This window comes from Nerophis lumbriciformis, linkage group LG38 (assembly GCF_033978685.3).
Source record: "Nerophis lumbriciformis linkage group LG38, RoL_Nlum_v2.1, whole genome shotgun sequence".
NCBI lineage: Eukaryota > Metazoa > Chordata > Actinopteri > Syngnathiformes > Syngnathidae > Nerophis > Nerophis lumbriciformis.
In genome coordinates this window covers 17726446-17745099 of record NC_084585.2, presented here as the reverse complement: position 1 = coordinate 17745099, position 18654 = coordinate 17726446, and the positions used below count along the sequence as shown (strand labels likewise).

At 41.9% G+C, this 18654-nt stretch overlaps 1 protein-coding gene across 4 annotated transcripts in view; it reads right to left on the bottom strand.

The window, feature by feature from the left end:
- bsnb (bassoon (presynaptic cytomatrix protein) b) overlaps positions 1 to 18654 on the bottom strand; it is a 250468-nt gene that overhangs the window by 48980 nt on the left and 182834 nt on the right. For 2 of the 4 annotated variants that reach the window (XM_061932822.2, XM_061932823.2), the window contains exon 4: positions 297 to 1082. In XM_061932822.2, the coding sequence (XP_061788806.2) occupies positions 297 to 1082 (786 nt within the window). The remainder of the gene's footprint in view (positions 1 to 296; positions 1083 to 18654) is intronic. The other 2 variants (XM_061932824.2, XM_061932826.2) reach the window with 2 other exon arrangements.

Genomic DNA, 18654 nt, shown 5'->3' with positions numbered 1-18654 from the left:
TAACACGGTGACTGTAATGTGATACTACTGCTAACTGTGACAAAAAGATTAGGTTTAAGATGTAAACGATAGGACGGCTTAACGGAAGTCTACAATATATAATAAGTATGAGGAGGAATTATTCATTGATTGTTTTTTGATTGATGACAACAGGAATATTACTGAGAATGGCATTGAAGATGATGATGGTGACACAGATGAATACAAGTAGCCAAACGGAACAAAAAAATTATAATAAAAAAAAAAAAAAGATGAATTGCAGGTAACGAGTGAAGGCGAGATTTCAGGCAGCTCACTTCTCGGTGTCTTGACTTCTGCACATGGTCTGCTATCTTGGTGTCTTTTGTTGACGTGACCGTCTCTGACAAGGCCTTCTTTGGTGAGGCCTTGACATCCTCCTTTAGAGACCTAGATGAGACTTTTGTCTTCTCCTGGCTCTGCGTCTGTTTGCGTACCTGTGACGGACCTGTGGGTTTAGACTGGGTGGGTGCTATTTTTGAAGTAGTGGGAGAGCTCCTGGCGTTATTGGGTGCTGCTTTAAGGCCAGATGAAACCTTGGCACTAGATACAGGACCTTTAACCTGAGCAGTGGGCTGAGCAGATCCCTTTGTCGGGGTCTGCCCCTTAGCCTGGTTTTGCCCTTTAGTTTGGTTAGTGGGGCCTTTACTTTGAGCGGGACTTTTATTTTGAGATTGCGGCTTATTCTGGACTGGGGGTTGTGTTACACGCTTGCTTTGAGTAACTGATTGAGAGGAACTCTCGGCTTGAGAAACAGGCTGGGAAGAACCCTTAGTTGGAGGGGGAGCTTGGTTTATCCCTTTGGTTTGAGACAACGTTTCAGCCTGTTTCATAGGAGAGGTGGGGCCACTTACTTGGGGACCCAGTGGTTTCTGTTGCTGCTGGGGGCCAGAGGGCCTTGGCCCTGACCGCTGATCGGCCCCTTTCTGCTGAGGTGCTTGCTGATTAGATGTTGCAGGTGACCTGGTGGAACCCACAGGCTGTGTACCAGGGCACGGAATATCTCCCAAACTTCCTGACAGAGCCCTCTGTGTCTGGCAGTTCAAGCACAGCCATTCTTTGTTCTAAAAAAAACACAAGGACAACAGCAATTAGGTTATTTGTCAGGAGCACTTTCTCCATGTGTGATGATGATGATGAAGCAGCAAAACTTTCTGTATTGAACCTGTTAAATGATTAAGTCCTCTTTAAGAGTGCTCCTCTTTAAGAGGACTTAATCATTCGACAAAATGAAACACTTTCAAACACAGAGGAAAAGTGCTGTCTGAATACAAATGAAAACATCTGACATTATAGACCGGAGAGGTGCGAGACCCATTAGAACTTTGATGGAGCGCACGGCATCTGCGTTCTGCAAGAGAACCATTTGTCCTTTACAGTTATTTGCTCTATGTTTGGATGTAAATATAAATACTGACATGGAGGAAAGAGAACCTTCACATACAGCCATTTTAACACACACGGATTAGAGGCTACTCAATGAAATGATGGCTACATAACAGGTTATGAAAGATGAAATGAGAGGCGGCAGCACTGACTCTTTGTATCTAAAACCAGCATTGTTGCCTCAGGTCTGAATAGGCAGTATGTCAAGATTTGCATAACAAAAAAAACTCATCTGATTATACAGAAAGTGGACGATTCTGGAATAGTTCTCTTAATTTACTAGTTTTACATGTTCCTTCTCATTGCAACAAAATCCACATCAGGCACCAGGGAGGTTTGAATGGTGAAGAAGGGAAAAAAAACGACATTAAAAGTAATACAGAGAAGATGGGAACACGTTGACCGCATCAAAAGGCATCATTAATAAAATCTGGAAGAAGATGTCCAGTATTTGAAGACACATTTAAACGACAAAACAGAACAGAAAATTGTTTTTTTTTTTGTTTTTTTTACAGAAGACTATTTTTTGCAGAGTAGTCTCCAGTGTTTGTAAAATTACCTTTAAAAAGTAAATAATTATAGTCACTCATTGCTATGCCAAGAAGGTAATTATTTACAACAGAAAGTAATTATTGCGTTACATTAAAAGAAAACATCCTTAAAATATTTGCCGTATGCAGTTGAAATATGTTTCATAAAAGCAATGTGTGTGCCTTAAAGAGGCGGTGCCTGTTGCCACGTGACGTGAGAGAGCGAGATAGAGCAGCATAAGCTCAGCTGTGTTTGTTAGCTTTTTGTGGGGCGGCAGCTCTGTTGAATCTTTTCACTGGATTGTGTTACTTCTGGTTAATAAGGAGACTGAATGTGCATCTATATACATATATATATATATATATATATATATATATATATATATATATATATATATATATATATATACAGTATATATATATATAGATATATATATATATATATATATAGATATATATATATATATATATATATATATATATATATATATATATATATATATATACAGTATATAAATATATATATCTATATCTATATATATATATCTATATATCTATATCTATATATATATATATATATATATATATATATATATATTTAGGACAGCACAGTGTCACAGTGGTTAGTGCTCGTGCCTCAAAGCGGGAAGGGTCTGGGTTGGAATCCTGTGACAGGTCCGGGCTATTTCTGTGTGGACTTTTTACCCGTGACTGCGAGGTACTTCGGCTTCCTCCCACCTCCAAAAGACATGCCCCTGGGGATAAGTTGATTGGCCACACTAAATTGGCCCTGGTGTGTGAATGTGAGTGTGAATGTTGTCTGTCTATCTGTGTTGGCCCTGCGATGAGGTGGCGACTTCAGGGTGTTTCCCGCCTACCGCCCAAATTTTGCCACGATGGGTCTCAGCCTCCTATTTTCCGGCTTTTTGGCTCCAAGCTGGTGGACACGGTGGAAGGTGATGTTCCTGATGGTGTCCGCTGGAAGCTTGAGCTAATGTTCCATGAAGGACTTCACGGTTTCCTCGGGATCGTCCGCTGTCTTTTCCGGTATTCCTGCGAAGACCAGATTGTCCCTCATGCTTCTCGCCTGGAGAGCATAGTCTCTTTCATGGTCTTGTTTTCCCGGGTGAGTTGTGCCACTCCGTACGGACTCAAGAAGAGAAGCGTTCTCTTGGGCGAGAGAGACGACCTGTTGTTGTCTGAAGTCCAAACTCTCTCGGATGGCTTGGAACTCCTTGTGGAGCACCTCGACAAGTGCGAGGCGGCCATCCAAATAAATCAGCCTCTTGTCGGTGGAATCCGAGATATCAGCAAAGCAACGTCCGGTGACACATAGCCAGGTGAGTTTTCCAGGCAGCTCCTTTTCGATGTTGGCATCTTCGAGGGCTCTCCCATGACGAGACAATCAAAGCACTCTTCAATGTAGTCTTCGAGTGCCTCCAGATTTTCCATCCATCCATTCATTCATTTTCTACCGCTTGTCCCTTTTGGGGTCGCGGGGGTTGCTGGAGCCTATCTCAACTGCATTCGGGCGGTAGGCGGGTTCCACCCTGGACAAGTCGCCACCTTATCGCAGGGCCAACACAGATAGACAGACAACATTCACACTCACATTCACACACTAGGGCCAGTTTAGTGTTGCCAATCAACCTATCCCCAGGTGCATGTCTTTGGAAGTGGGAGGAAGCCTAAGTACCCGGCGGGGCCACACGCAGTCACGGGAAGAACATGCAAACTCCACACAGAAAAACCCCGAGCCTGGGGATCGAACCCAGGACCTTCGTATTGTGAGGCACATGCACTAACCCCTGTACCACCATGCTGCCCTCTCCAGATTTTGACATTTTAATATGTTGTTTGCTTGTTTTTTTTTTGCCTTAGTTTAATTTCGGCGGATGCCTGAATGAATCCGAATTGTTTGACAGCCTTGTAATCCGCTTTTTTTCCCACGTCACGTACGCTCTCGGCTTCTCGCAAGACTACAGCATTACTGACGCTTACCACAGCATTTTTTCTGTTACGTTCCCCCTAGGAAGAAGAAAATATTTTGCGCCCCCCCCCCACCCTCCACCATGACTATAAATAGTATAATTTGTCTATAATATTGTTATGACTATAAATTGTAAGCTTATTAACATTAACATTAACATTAACACCTACTCAGTAGCTTAGTGGTTAGAGTGTCCGCCCTGAGATCGGTAGGTTGTGAGTTCAAACCCCGGCCGAATCATACCAAAGACTATAAATATGGGAACCATTACCTCCCTGCTTGGCACTCAGCATCAAGGGTTGGATTTGGGGGTTAAATCACCAAAAATGATTCCCGGGCGTGACCCCCGCTGCTGCTGACTGCTCCCCTCACCTTCCAGGGAGTGATCAAGGGTGATGGGTCAAATGCAGAGAATAATTTCGCCACACTTAGTGTGTGCGTGACAATCATTGGTACTTTAACTTTAACTTTAAAGTAAGTTACAGTGAGGCCAAGTGATACATTGATACGCTTGATCATATTCTGGTACGGCAAAAAAAGCATGTTCCCAGAGGTCACACGCCCCCCCCTGGCATCGTGCCGCACCCCCTCCCAGGGGGGCCCGCCTCACTGTGTGAGAAGGACTGCATTACAGAGAGCACTCTCAGCCTGGAGTGTGTTGTCTCAACTCAGACCGTGCACTGTGTGGATGGACTGGATGTCAAACACACACTTGCTTTTGTTTTCCTCTCTCTCAAGTGCTCTACTAAGAAGCTAAATATAAACAAGTGTGGCACTCTCAGAAGTAGCCATCTGCGCCGCTACTTTCACACATTCAAACTAAAGAGAAATTCTGCTATGTGACCCACATATAATACATGTAAGACAATGTTTTTTTCATTGTATTTTTATGTTTATTGAAACAAATACACATACAAAAGTGTATACTGTAGTAGTGGTGTGTGTGATCAGTACATACTGTACCTGCTTTGATAGTTTCTACATCATTATAGTAGAGTCCATTTAATTAAAACGATTTGACACAAATGCATCTTCCTGAGACGGCAAACTCTTCTCTTTGCTGCTGAATCAGCATAACACCATTACTATCCTGACTAATGCGGAGAGATGATCAAAAACTGGAGCTGAGAGTAGCAAATTATTTATGGAGTGCTTTAGCTTGGATGGGGGGCTCGATAACAGGCCGTGCTTCCCACCTCCTCCCACACTGAGTGCGGAAAAATCAAGCGAGGAGGAGTTGTTTGGACGTCTAACATGGCCTCAAACAATAAAGATGGTTACTTCATTCAGAAATATTTATTCATGCACTGCTGCTCATTAGTATACCTATTCCACTTTAAGTTTAAGCTTTTCGGACGGGTTGGGGGCACTTTCTTTTTTTTTTTTAATACCAGAAGTGGTCCAAAAAAAGTAGTCTTCTTTTATTGGGAAAAAGACTATGGACCCAGGAAACATTAAAGTAGCTAAAACACTGTCGACTGCGGATGGGCGTTAGCCGCTAGCTAGCCAAGCGTGTCTTAAAGCACTTCTTCCTGAGCGGCATTTCAGGATTATAGCTTCACCTTTATCGGTAGTTTTTAAGCCAAAATGCGTCTATTCTCCCTTTTCTGTCTGTTAAGTGGGTCTGCTTGTAAGTACTCCGAGATTTTGCATTGCCGAACATGCTCCTCTGCTCGTAAAACCAGCAATGTCACGGCGTGATGTCATGTCGTTTAAAAAAAAATGATATTATGTTTATAAACTCAGGAAATGTGTCCCTGGACACATGAGGACTCAAAAAAAGTAGTCTTATTTTATTGGGAAGAAGACTATGGACTCAGGAAATGACCATCTTCCCCTAAAGGTCCCAAAGTACACCAAAACAGACTTTCCCCCAAAAGTCCCACAACTCCAAAAGCCTGTTTGGTTGCATTTTGGGCAACCTCGTTTATCATTGGGACCATTTGGGTTCTTTTGGGTTCTCCAAGGCATAAATGTGTTTAATTTGGCCCTCATAGGTACTTACAAAAACGGACTAGGGATAGGGTCGGAGGGAAAAAAGGACATTACCTTTAGGTGGCAAAAATTATCGGGTTTCCGATGCATTACGATTAAAACGTGGACAATTCGTGAATCAATCAGAAACAGAAGTACTATATTAATCCCCGAGGGAATATTGAAATTTTCAGCACAATCCCATTGAAGATCAGAGAAACAATACAAGGAGACAGAAATAAGATCGCTGACTGGTCTGACAAATTCCGGCGCCACTTACAAAAAAAGGTAAGAAACAGGTGAACACAGGGGATGGGGGGGAGAGTAAAAAAAATGTTCAGTCAAAGGCTGGACTCCAGTGAGGGAGTCCAAATTGAAGCCAAGGAAAAAAACCTCATAGCCATAGCACACAAAAATATGTTACATAGAATCAACAAAACTTGCAACAGAGGGGAGGGAGTGGGAGCTACGGAAGCCGGCTGCAGGTGTTTAAGCGCTACTCAGCCGTCCATGGACAAATATCGAAACATTGATTATTTACTATGTTAAATAAAGTAATAGAGATAGTTATAAAATGCGGTTTTAATGTTCTCTAAACATTAGTTCTAGGTTTGGGGGAAGCGTCAGCTAACATTCATTAAAGGTTGTGTGTTTGCTGGGTTAGCGCAGACACACACAGAGGGAGGAGAAGAGGAAAAGCTATGCTAGCCACAGCGCTACGCTAGCTTGAAATAGTGAAACAAAACATGAATAAATGTTTGTTACACTTCAACAGAAGGCTAAAAGGAACCGCTTAACAGCAGAGTAAAACCAGCGAAGAAGAGGAAATTAGCAAGTGGATTAATAAATCAGGAGAGACATTAGTAATATCAATAAAGTCCGGCCGCCAGTGGGCATATTGAAGACACGTCTTTGAGCCGCATGTTTATGTTAAGTGGGGCCAAATTGTCTGAACATTCTGTGGTTTTAGAAGGCAGAGATATCAAGGATGCCTGCTTGATAAGTAGGGTTGTTTATTTATTTTATCACTTAGCAGGCAGCTACAGTTTTCACGTATCTAGTGTATATATATTAGAGATGTCCGATAATGGCTTTTTTGCCGATATCCGATATTCCGATATTGTCCGACTCTTAATTACCGATACCGATATCAACCGATACCGATATATACAGTCGTGGAATTAACACATTATTATGCCTAATTTTGTTGTGATGCCCCGCTGGATGCATTAAACAATGTAACAAGGTTTTCCAAAATAAATCAACTCAAGTTATGGAAAAAAATGCCAACATGGCACTGCCATATTTATTATTGAAGTCACAAAGTGCATCATTTTTTTTAACATGCCTCATAACAGCAGCTTGGAATTTGGGACATGCTCTCCCTGAGAGAGCATGAGGAGGTTGAGGTGGGCAGGGTTGAGGTGGGGGGTGTAGGTGGTAGCGGGGGGTGTATATTGTAGCGTCCCAGAAGAGTTAGTGCTGCAGGGAGTTCTGGGTATTTGTTCTGTTATGTTTATGTTGTGTTACGGTGCGGATGTTCTCCCGAAATGTGTTTGTCATTCTTGTTTGGTGTGGGTTCACAGTGTGGCGCATATTTGTAACAGTGTTAAAGTTGTTTATACAGCCACCCTCAGTGTGACCTGTATGGCTGTTGATCAAGTATGCCTTGCATTCACTTGCGTGTGTGAAAAGCCGTAGATATTATGTGACTGGACTGGCACGCAAAGGCAGTGCCTTTAAGGTTTATTGGCGCTCTTTACTTCTCCCTACGTCCGTGTACACAGCGGCGTTTTAAAAAGTCAAAAATGTTACTTTATGAAACCGATACCAATAATTTTGAAACCGATACCGATAGTTTCTGATATTACATTTTAAAGCATTTATCGGCCGATAATATCGGCAGTCCGATAATATCGGCAGTCCGATATTATCAGACATCTCTTATATATATATATATATATATAAATATATATATATATATATATATATATATATAAATATATATATATATATATATATATATATATATATATATATATATATATATATATATATATATATATGTATGTGTATATTAGGGTTGTACAGTATACTAGCGAATTACGGCGATATTAATTAATCATAAATGGTACTATACCGCCTCTAAAAAGTACCGGTTCCCTTTTATTTTTAACGGGCATGACGGTGCGCCGTCGTCACGTCATGACATTGCCGGTTTTACGAGCAAGCGAGCATGTTCGGCAGCCCACAATCACAGAGTACTTAAAAGCAGACAGTGTTTAGACAGAAAAGGGAGAATAGACGCAAAATCCGGAGGCACACCACCAGCAGAAATCATTAAAAAACTAAACTCAGTTGATAGTAAAAAGTCGTTGTCGCAATTGTTGCATATGACTTTAAACCATAACCAACCATAGCTCTTGTCTGAAAATCGGTCTACTGTCACATCTCGCCGTGACTTATTTGGAGTTTTTTGCTGTTTTCCTGTGTGTAGTGTTTTAGTTCTTGTCTTGCACTCCTATTTTGGTGGCTTTTTCTCTTTTTTTGGTATTTTCCTGTAGCAGTTTCATGTCTTCCTTTGAGCGATATTTCCCGCATCTACTTGTTTTAGCAATCAATAATATTTCAGTTGTTTTTACCCTTCTTTGTGGGGACATTGTTGATTGTCATGTCATGTTCAAATGTACATTGTGGACGCCGTCTTTGCTCCACAGTAAGTTTTTGCTGTCGTCCAGCATTCTGTTTTTGTTTACTTTGTAGCCAGTTCAGTTTTAGTTTCGTTCTGCATAGCCTTCCCTAAGCTTCCATGCCCTTACTTAGGGGCACACACATTTTTTTTTATTTTTGGTTTAAGCATTAGATACCTTTTGACCTGCTGTTTCCAACATCTACTAAGCAATTAGCTACTTGCTGCCACCTACTGATATGGAAGAGTATTACACGGTTACTCTGCCGAGCTCTAGACAGCATCGACACTCAACAACAACACATCATTTGCAGACTATAATTACTTGTTTGCAAAAAATATTTTTAACCCAAATAGGTGAAATTAGATCATCTCCCACGGCACACCAGACTGTTGCTGCGGCACAGTGGTTAAAAAACACTGCAATAGCTCACCGGCGTCACCACTAACAAGCTGGTGCTTCACAATGTACACAAATGCCATGGGTGGATCTACACCTGACATCCACTGTAATGATACCAAGTAAAAAAGTGTATCTAGTCGATACTACTATGATTACATCAAGATTTTTTATCATCACAAAATCTTTTTTTTGTTTTTTTTAAATGTGTATTATGTTTATAAACTCAGGAAATATGTCCCTGGACACATAAGGACTTTGAATATGACCAATGTATGATCCTGTAACTACTTGGTATCGGATTGATACCCAAATTTGTGGTATCCTCTAAAACTAATGTAAAAATGTAAATGTAAATGTAAAGTATCCAAACAACAGAAGAATAAGGGTTTATTACATTTTAACAGAAGTGTAGATAGAACATGTTAAAATAGAAAGCAACCAGGAATTAACAGTAAATGAACAAGTAGATTAATAATTCATTTTCTACCGTTTGTCCTTCATAAGTAAAAAAAAAAAAAAAAAAATAGAATGGAAAATGACACAATATGTTACTGCATATGTCAGCAGACTAATTAGGAGCGTTTGTTTGTTTACCGTATTTTTTGGTCACAGTTTTTTTTCATAGTTTGGCCGGGGGTGCAACTTATACTCAGGAGCGACTTATGTGTGAAATTATTAACACATTACCGTAAAATATCAAATGATATTATTTAGCTCATTCACGTAAGAGACTAGACGTATAAGATTTCATGGGATTTAGCGATTAGGAGTGACAGATTGTTTGGTAAACGTACAGCATATTCTATATGTTATAGTTATTTGAATGACTCTTACCATAATATGCTACGTTAACACACCAGGCACGTTCTCAGTTGGTTATTTATGCGTCATATAACGTACACTTATTCAGCCTCTGGTTCACTATTCTTTATTTATTTTAAATTGCCTTTCAAATGTCTATTCTTGGTGTTGGGTTTTATCAAATAAATTTCCCCCAAAAATGCGACTTATACTCCAGTGTGACTTATATATGTTTTTTTCCTTCTTTATTATGCATTTTCGGCAGGTGCCACTTATACTCCGGTGCGACTTATACTCCAAAAAATACGGTACTTACTACTAAAAGACAAGTTGTTTAGTATATTCACTATTTTATTTAACAAAATTGTTCTTGGATTGCAAAAAGAAACATATGTTTAATGTGTTGGGTTAGTTACTGAAAACCAGTAACTAGTTACAGTTACTAGTTACTTTATTTCAAAAGTAACTCAGTTACTAACTCAGTTACTTACACCAAAAAGTAATGCGTTACTGTGAAAAGTAACTATTTAGTTACTTCTTCAACTTTTTTTTTTTTAAAGCTCCCATTAATGCTCTTTTAGCCTTCATTTCAGTACTGTTATTGCAGTGGAGAATAATACAATCTGTTGATCAACTTGACATGCATTTGCATCACTCAACTGTGCTAAGCAATGTGGTCTACATACAACACACAAAGACAAAGATATGTTTCAAAGGGCCAATTTATTTCAGGCCAGAACAAATTGACAAAACTATTTTAAATAGCTGCAACATAACATACATAAGTAACAAACAGCATAAAAACACTAACACTAACACTAACCACGTTAAACCCTGATTCCGAACTAACAAAGGTCTTAACTCATTCTCTTTCTATGCCACATCAATATGGAATGCACTCCCAACAGGTGTAAAAGAAAGGGCATCTCTATCCTCCTTCAAAACTACACTAAAATAACACCTCCAGGCAACTACAACCCTAAACTAACACCCTCCCTTCCACATAATACCTCTTCGGATTGTAAATAATCAAATGTAGACACTTTTTCTTATAATTTCTGATCTCTCTCTCTATGTCCACTACTTGCTGTACATATCCTACCAAGTCAGTCCTACACTGTTTCAATGTCCATTTCTCTGATGATGCAATTGTTGATGACTGAAGTGTTGATACCAACCAAACCTAACCCCCTCCCACCCCCCCTCCCACAACCCGGATTGTAAATAATGTAAGTAATTCAATGTATATACTCTGATGATTATCTTGTGTGATGACTGTATTATGATGATAGTATATATTTGATAGTATATATCTGTATCATGAATCAATTTAAGTGGACCCCGACTTAAACAAGTTGAAAAACTTATTGGGGTGTTACCATTTAGTGGTCAATTGTACGGAACATGTACTGTACTGTGCAATCTACTAATAAAAGTCTCAATCAATCAATCAATCAATCAACAACATAGCTGTAAACCTGGCTTCACCTAAGGAAGGCACACGTGACATACACAAAGCCTAACCAGGCAGATTTGAATTGTTGTTTTGGGTCAGTAGACGGGATCTTTGATCCAAGACACAACTTACATTTAACTAAAATTGTATTTTCTTTGTGCTCAACAACAGGAGCTGGAGACAGCCACAGGAACGGTGCTGGACTACATAAAATTCTGCATCGGGAATGTGACTGTGGAAAAAACCATCCGGGTTTACCCCAACAAGAAACCCTGGATGACCAGCCAGGTCCGCACACTCCTCAGAGCCCGCGACACAGCCTTCAGGTCAGGGGACAGGGCACTGTACAGTGTTGCTAGAGCCGACCTGAAGAGAGGGATTAAAAAAGCAAAGGCGGACCACAGGAGGTGCATAGAGTCCCATCTGTCCAGCAAAAACTCACGGGAGGTGTGGCGGGGCATTCATGACATCACGAACTTCAGAGGCTGCAATATGACAACTGCGGATCAGAGTGCGACACTGGCAGAGGAGCTTAACTGTTTCTTTGCCCGTTTCGAAACCCCCCAGCGACACTCATCTGCTCCAGCCCTGCCCCCGCCCCCACCGGGCTCCGGCGCCACTCCACTCACTGTACAGGAGCACAGTGTCAGACGAGTGCTCCTGGCTGTGAACCCCAGGAAGGCTACCGGACCAGACGGAGTACCTGGAAAGGTGCTCAGGACGTGCGCCCACCAGCTCGCTCCCCCCCTCACCAGGATCTTCAACCTCTCCCTGGCTCAGGCAGCCATCCCATCCTGCCTGAAGTCATCTACAATAATCCCGGTGCCGAAGAAGTCTCCCATCACCAGCCTGAATGATTACCGACCAGTGGCCCTCACTCCGGTAATCATGAAGTGCTTCGAGCGACTTGTTCTCCAGCACATCAAGGACCATATCCCTCCAGACTTCGACCCCCACCAGTTCGCATACCGGGCGAACAGGTCCACAGAGGACGCCATCGCTGTTGCTCTCCACTCTGTTCTGAACCACCTGGAGCAGCAGCAGAGCTACGTCCGGATGCTCTCTGTGGACTATAGCTCTGCCTTCAATACAATAATCCCGGACAGACTCTGCAATAAACTGGACACTCTTGGCCTCCCCCCTCTCACAAACGCCTGGATAAGGGACTTCCTAACGGACCGACCCCAGAATGTGAGACTTGGCCCGCACCTCTCATCCTCCCGCACGCTGAGCATCGGCTCCCCACAGGGCTGTGTGCTGAGCCCCCTCCTCTACTGCCTTTACACCCATGACTGCAGTCCGGCCCACAGTGACAACCTTACCGTCAAGTTCGCCGACGATACCACAGTGGTCGGGCTCATCTCCAGGGGTGGCGAGGCTGCCTACAGAGAGGAGGTCCTGAAGCTGACGGCCTGGTCTTCGGAGAACAACCTCGCTCTCAACACCAGCAAGACCAGAGAGATCACCGTCGACTTCAGGAGGAGCAGCACCGACCCTGCCCCCCTCTACATCAACGGCGAGCGTGTAGAGAGGGTCCACACCTTCAGGTACCTTGGAGTCCACATCTCTAATGACTTCTCCTGGACAGTCAATACCACATCAATCATCAAGAAGGCTCAGCAGCGGCTACACTTCCTTAGAGTCCTCGGGAAGTACAACCTGAAGCCTGACCTGCTGCTGACCTTCTACCGCTCGTCCATCGAGAGCCTGCTGACCTACTGTATTACGGTATGGTACGGCAGCTGCACTGCAGCAGACAGGGAGAGGCTGCAAAGAGTGGTCAAGACGGCTCAGAAGATCATCGGCCGCCCTCTCCCCTCTCTGACGGACATCTACACCTCCCGCTGCCTCAACAGAGCCAGTGCCATCATCAAGTACAGCACCCACCCTGGCTCTGACCTGTTCCACCTGCTGCCCTCTGGGAAGCGCTACAGGTGCATTAAAACCAAAACAAACAGGCTAAAGAACAGCTTCTTCCCCAGGGCCATAACCATCCTGAACGGACTGCCCCATTGTCCCTCATAACTGCCTTCTCTTCGGTGAATAACCCATTCCACCAACCACCCTGTTTTTGTTTTGGGTTTTTTTCATGTAAATATTCATTTCACACCATATTCATTGCACTTCTACATTTTTTATATTTTTATATATTTGCACATTGTTTTTCTAGCATGCACACATCGCACTGTATGGAATGGCCTCAATCTCGTTACCTTGCGTAATGACAATAAAGCTGATTCTGATTCTGATTCTGACAAAAGAAAAGAAGTGAGAATATCTCATACTTGCCAACCCTCCCGAATTTCAGTGCCTCTCCCCGGGACAACCATTCTCCAAATTTCTCTCGATTTCCAGCCGGACTTGAGGCACGCCCCCTCCAGGTCCGTGCGGATCTGAGTGGGGACAGCCTGTCGTCACGTCCGCCTGGCCAACCAAAAAGTAACCACAGAACACTATACTGTATAGTCGTATAGTGTTCTGTGGTTACTTTTTGGTTGGCCAACGGTTTACGTTGTATTGCGCACCCCCCTCCCCTCCCTCCTCTTCCCACACACACACACACACACAAAGAGCGCAGAGGAAGAATCAGAAGCACGTCTCTGCTTCGCTGCAATTAAACACACTCAGATCTTCTGTTTCTAGCCGATACTACATAAAAAGTAACGTAAAATAACGCAGTAACGCATCATGTAGTAACGGTAACTGAGTTACTGAATATAAAAAATAACGCGTTAGATTACTAGTTACCGCCGAAACTAACGGCGTTACAGTAACGCGTTAGTCCCAACACTGATCATAAGACTGTTGTTAAAATAAAGCCAATAATGCAATTTTTCTGTGTTCCCTTTTATTTAGAAAAGTCTCGAAAAGTATCGAAATACATTTTGGTACCGGTACCAAAATATTGGTATCGGGACAACCCTAGTGTGTATATATATATATACATATATACAATCTATGCTGTGGGCACTACATTATACAATACAGCATACGTCAGTGTGTAGACATATTCATATTATCAATAATTAAATGTAATACATTTATAATATATAATATACAATTTATTAACAATATACAATATAATAATTATAGATGTATAAATAATAGATTTATAATCGAATCAAAGCTCCTGAATCGTTATCGTCATCGAATCGTCACTAAAGGTTTGGGTGTACTAAAACACGTGCAACCTTTTTACCACCCGCAAATCTAAATGACTAAAGTGAGCAGAGTGGATTGTGTCTGTTAAGTGAGCAGAATAAGGTGTGAAATCTATTGTGCACGTCTGTCTTCATTAATATGCAAACTATATGCTGATTATCAAAACGCCCAGAATACTAGGAGAAAAAAATCCAAATATAACTTTTTAGCACGCGCAATGCCATTCATCAACACTCATCACCGTTTTGCTAGGACTATTTCGCATTTTATTTGGCACGTGTCAGGAGGACATGCAAACTGACAGTTACACACATGACTGAAGGATTGGTGCTTGCACTGCACAGACAGACGATGGACAGACAAGAATCCTCCGTCCTACAAGTGTCAACATTTTGGACGGTCAGAAATAATAAAATATTAGACATAGCGTCTATTCAACAATTTACTTTTCGAAATGTAAAACTGCTGGATGATTTATGGGGCTGATTAAAATGAATTCAATGAATGTATTTTGGTGTCTGCTGGCGTTTTGTTTTAATGTTGGTCCTTTTTTTAAAATTTAGAACATATATTACTATAATTACTCTTACATGAAAATACATCTTTCATAGTGCCTTTTCCTGCATTTGTGTCATTCCAGACGGTGATACGATCCACAGCCTCGCGCACAGACCGAAGTGCCAGTGTGCATATGTTTATGTATGCAATTCGTAAAAGGTGTTACAGATTATAAATGTGTGCTGCCGGTTCAACACATCGCACACAGGAGCATAACACCATGAATGTGCAGAAGCCCCATATGCACGCAAATCCTCACTTTTCAATTGCACATGCTGTCAGAATAATTGTATGTAAGTTATCACAAAACTTTATGTTCCCATAAGTTTCCGGCGCGCAGACAAAAGCTGTCTTTGATCTTACCAAGCAAAAGGCTTGTAAAACTCCACTGTGTACGATGGTTTCTTTGATCTCTTGTAATCCACAGGAAGATCTTGTCTTGACCCGAGATCTACAAATCGGAGAGGAAGCAGGACCTGACTCAAGCTCCAGGCATCTTTTTTTTTTTAACTGTTTTGTGACCGAGGGCAGCGGTTATTTACGACCCCCTCTCCCTTTAGAAACAGCTGTTGCCATGTAATCAGGGAAAGTCCAAATAAAAGAGGAGGCGTGCAATCTTTTCGTCAGAGCGTGGTGGAAAACTTTACAGGAGTACAGCCCAGACGTTTCTCCTCATTGAGCTAAATTGAATCCTGCCTCTGTTTAATTCCTTGCTTCTTGTCTGTTTAATAGATGTCATCGGTGTTTGAACCTGACATATGTAGTATTAGTCGATCACGTACAACACGCCCACTCATAGTACACACTATTTTATTTTTTGCAGAGGATTTTTAGCACGTGGTATTTGCAGCTAAGTAAATCAGGCCCTAATTCTACCTTTTTTTTTGTATGTAAACAAAGGGCAGTCAAAATGTTACCAATAAAATCAAACCAATAAACAACAACTCTATTCAGCATCCTCCAAAAGTAAAGAGCATTCTGTGATGATGATGTGTTTAGAATAATGCACATAAGTATAGCTGGCTAAAATGTTAGTTAAATCTATTTTTCACACAACTTTGTTTCTCTGTTGTTAGCCATCTAGTTAACAAGCTACCGGTAATTATCTTGGCTAGGAGAGTCATCGATATTATCCTCCAGATGTCCGACCCGCCTCCACTTGAAATGCTCCCACATGACAGACTTACTGCCATGAAAATGTCCGCTTTGCAAATTGAGCAAATTATTCATGTCTTTGATTAGGTTGAAATTGTTACCATACTGTTGAAGTTTTAACTCGCCGTGTTGTTGCCAGCGGCCGCAGCCATTTTTTCTTTTTCTGTATCCTCTTCCTGTATCCCTGAAATATTTTGTATACCCTGTCGCGGGAGCGAGCATCGAGGCAGAGTTCTGTTCCTTGTTCAGTCAGTGGCAACACTTCCGTGTTATTAGCGATGTCAATGATACAAAATGTGGATTATTAGGATTATGCATTGATTGTCTAAAATGTTGCTGGTGTAGTAACATGTGACCTTCCTACCCGAAAAAATTAATGCTTTTGATCATCTGTACATGACGTGTTGTACTTGTATTCACATCGCTGCACACGCTTCTCTATTGTGTCATGCTGCAAAGCGGTTGGTCAGCCAGCTATTTTATGGAAATTACATTAATAACATCCTATAATTTGGTTAATGTTTTTCATCTTCTGATAGTTTAAAAAATAACACCAATATAATGGGAACAAACACTACAGAGTTGACTCAATTCCATGTTAAAAAAAACTAACAAACAAAAAAACACGTATTTTATGCCAGAAAATGTGTCCCATGTAAATTAGGAGGGGATACATAATATTTCAGCATATTTCTGTGCTGCCATAAAATGTGTTCCCCTCTATTTTCCTCAAATTATGTACTAACTTTAAGTGGATTATTCTGTACACTTTTATTATCATTAACAGCTAAATTTGTACATTTGGACTCAAGTTATTAATTACAAAAAAAGTTAGTAAGGGATGCATATTTCAGTATATTTCTATGCTGCCATAAAATGTGTCCCCCTTCTATTTTCCCCAATTGCTGTACTCTCTTCATGTAGATTATTCTGTACATACTTAGCATCATCAAAAACAAAGTTGTGAATTTGGACTCATTCCATTCATCACAAAAAAGTTAGGGGATATATATTATTGCAGCCTATTTCTGTGCTGCCATAACATGTGTTCCCCTCTATTTCCCTCAAATGATGCGTTTAGTATCATTTACAGCTAAACTTGTACATATGGACTCATGTTAATTACAAAAAAAGTTAGTAGGAGATACATAATATTTCAGCATATTTCTGTGCTGCCATAAAATTGTCCCCCCTTCTCTAACTTCATGTGGTTTATTAAGTTAAGTTAAAGTTAAAAATTAAAGTACCAATGGTTGTCATACACACACTAGGTGTGGTGAAATTATCCTCTGCATTTGACCCATTCCCTTGTTCCACCCCCTGGGAGGTGAGGGGAGCAGTGAGCAGCAGTGGTGGCCGTGCTCAGGAATCATTTTTGGTGATTTAACCCCCAATTCCAACTCTTGATGCTGATTGCCAAGCAGGGAGATAATGGGTCCCATTTTTATAGTCTTTGGTATGACTCAGCCGGGATTTGAACTCACAACCTACGGATCTCAGGCAGTACTGCATCAAAAAGTGACATCATTGTGGAAAGGATATCACCACATGGGCTCAGGAACACTTCAGAAAACCACTGTCAGTAACGACAGTTTGTTGCTACACCTGTAAGTGCAAGTTAAAACTCTACTATGCAAAGCGAAAGCCATTTATCAACAACACCCAGAAACGCTACCGGCTTCGCTGGGCCCGAGCTCATCTAAGATGGACTGATGCAAAGTGTAAAGTTGTTCTGTGATCTGACGAGTCTACATTTCAAACTGTTTTTGGAAACTGTGGACGGTGTGTCCTCCGGACCAAAGAGAAAAACAACTATCCGAATTGTAATAGTATGGGGGTGCATTAGTGCCCAAGGCATGGGTAACTTACACATCTGTGAAGGCACCATTAATGCTGAAAGGTACATACAGCAATGTTATCATGGACGCCCCTGCTTATTTCAGCAAGACAATGCCAAGCCATGTGTTACAACAGCGTGGCTTCATAGTAAAAGAGTGTGGATTGGAGATGCGTGGTTTGCGGGCACAACCGCGGAGTCCGCGGATTATCCGCGGATCGGGCGGATGAAATTTAAAAAAAATTAGATTTTATCCGCGGGTCGGGTCGGGTCGGGTGGTTGAAATAAAAAAAAATTAGATTTTAAATAGATTCAGGCGGGTGGCAGTTAAACTAATTCAGAAATATATATACATAGTTAAATGTTGTTACCCACATACGAAAAACGAGCAGGCACCTGCTGCATATGCCACAACAGAAGAAAAAAAAAAAAAGAGATGGACACTTTTACGGAGCGGAGAAGGGACGCCTCGCCGGGGTCCGGGACCGAGGCCCCTTCCCCCGAGAGGGCCCCACCGGGAGCCGTAGCTGAGGCGATCCGCGAGAAGGGCCCGACGCACGTCCAGGGTCACCACCGCGCCCACCGCACCGACACCCCGCCTCGTCCGCCTTCGCCGCGGCCGGCGTCACGCGCAGCAGGTAAGCAGTTTACCTGCCCGCCACCCCCGTGGCCGGGGGCTCGTAACAGGGGTCACT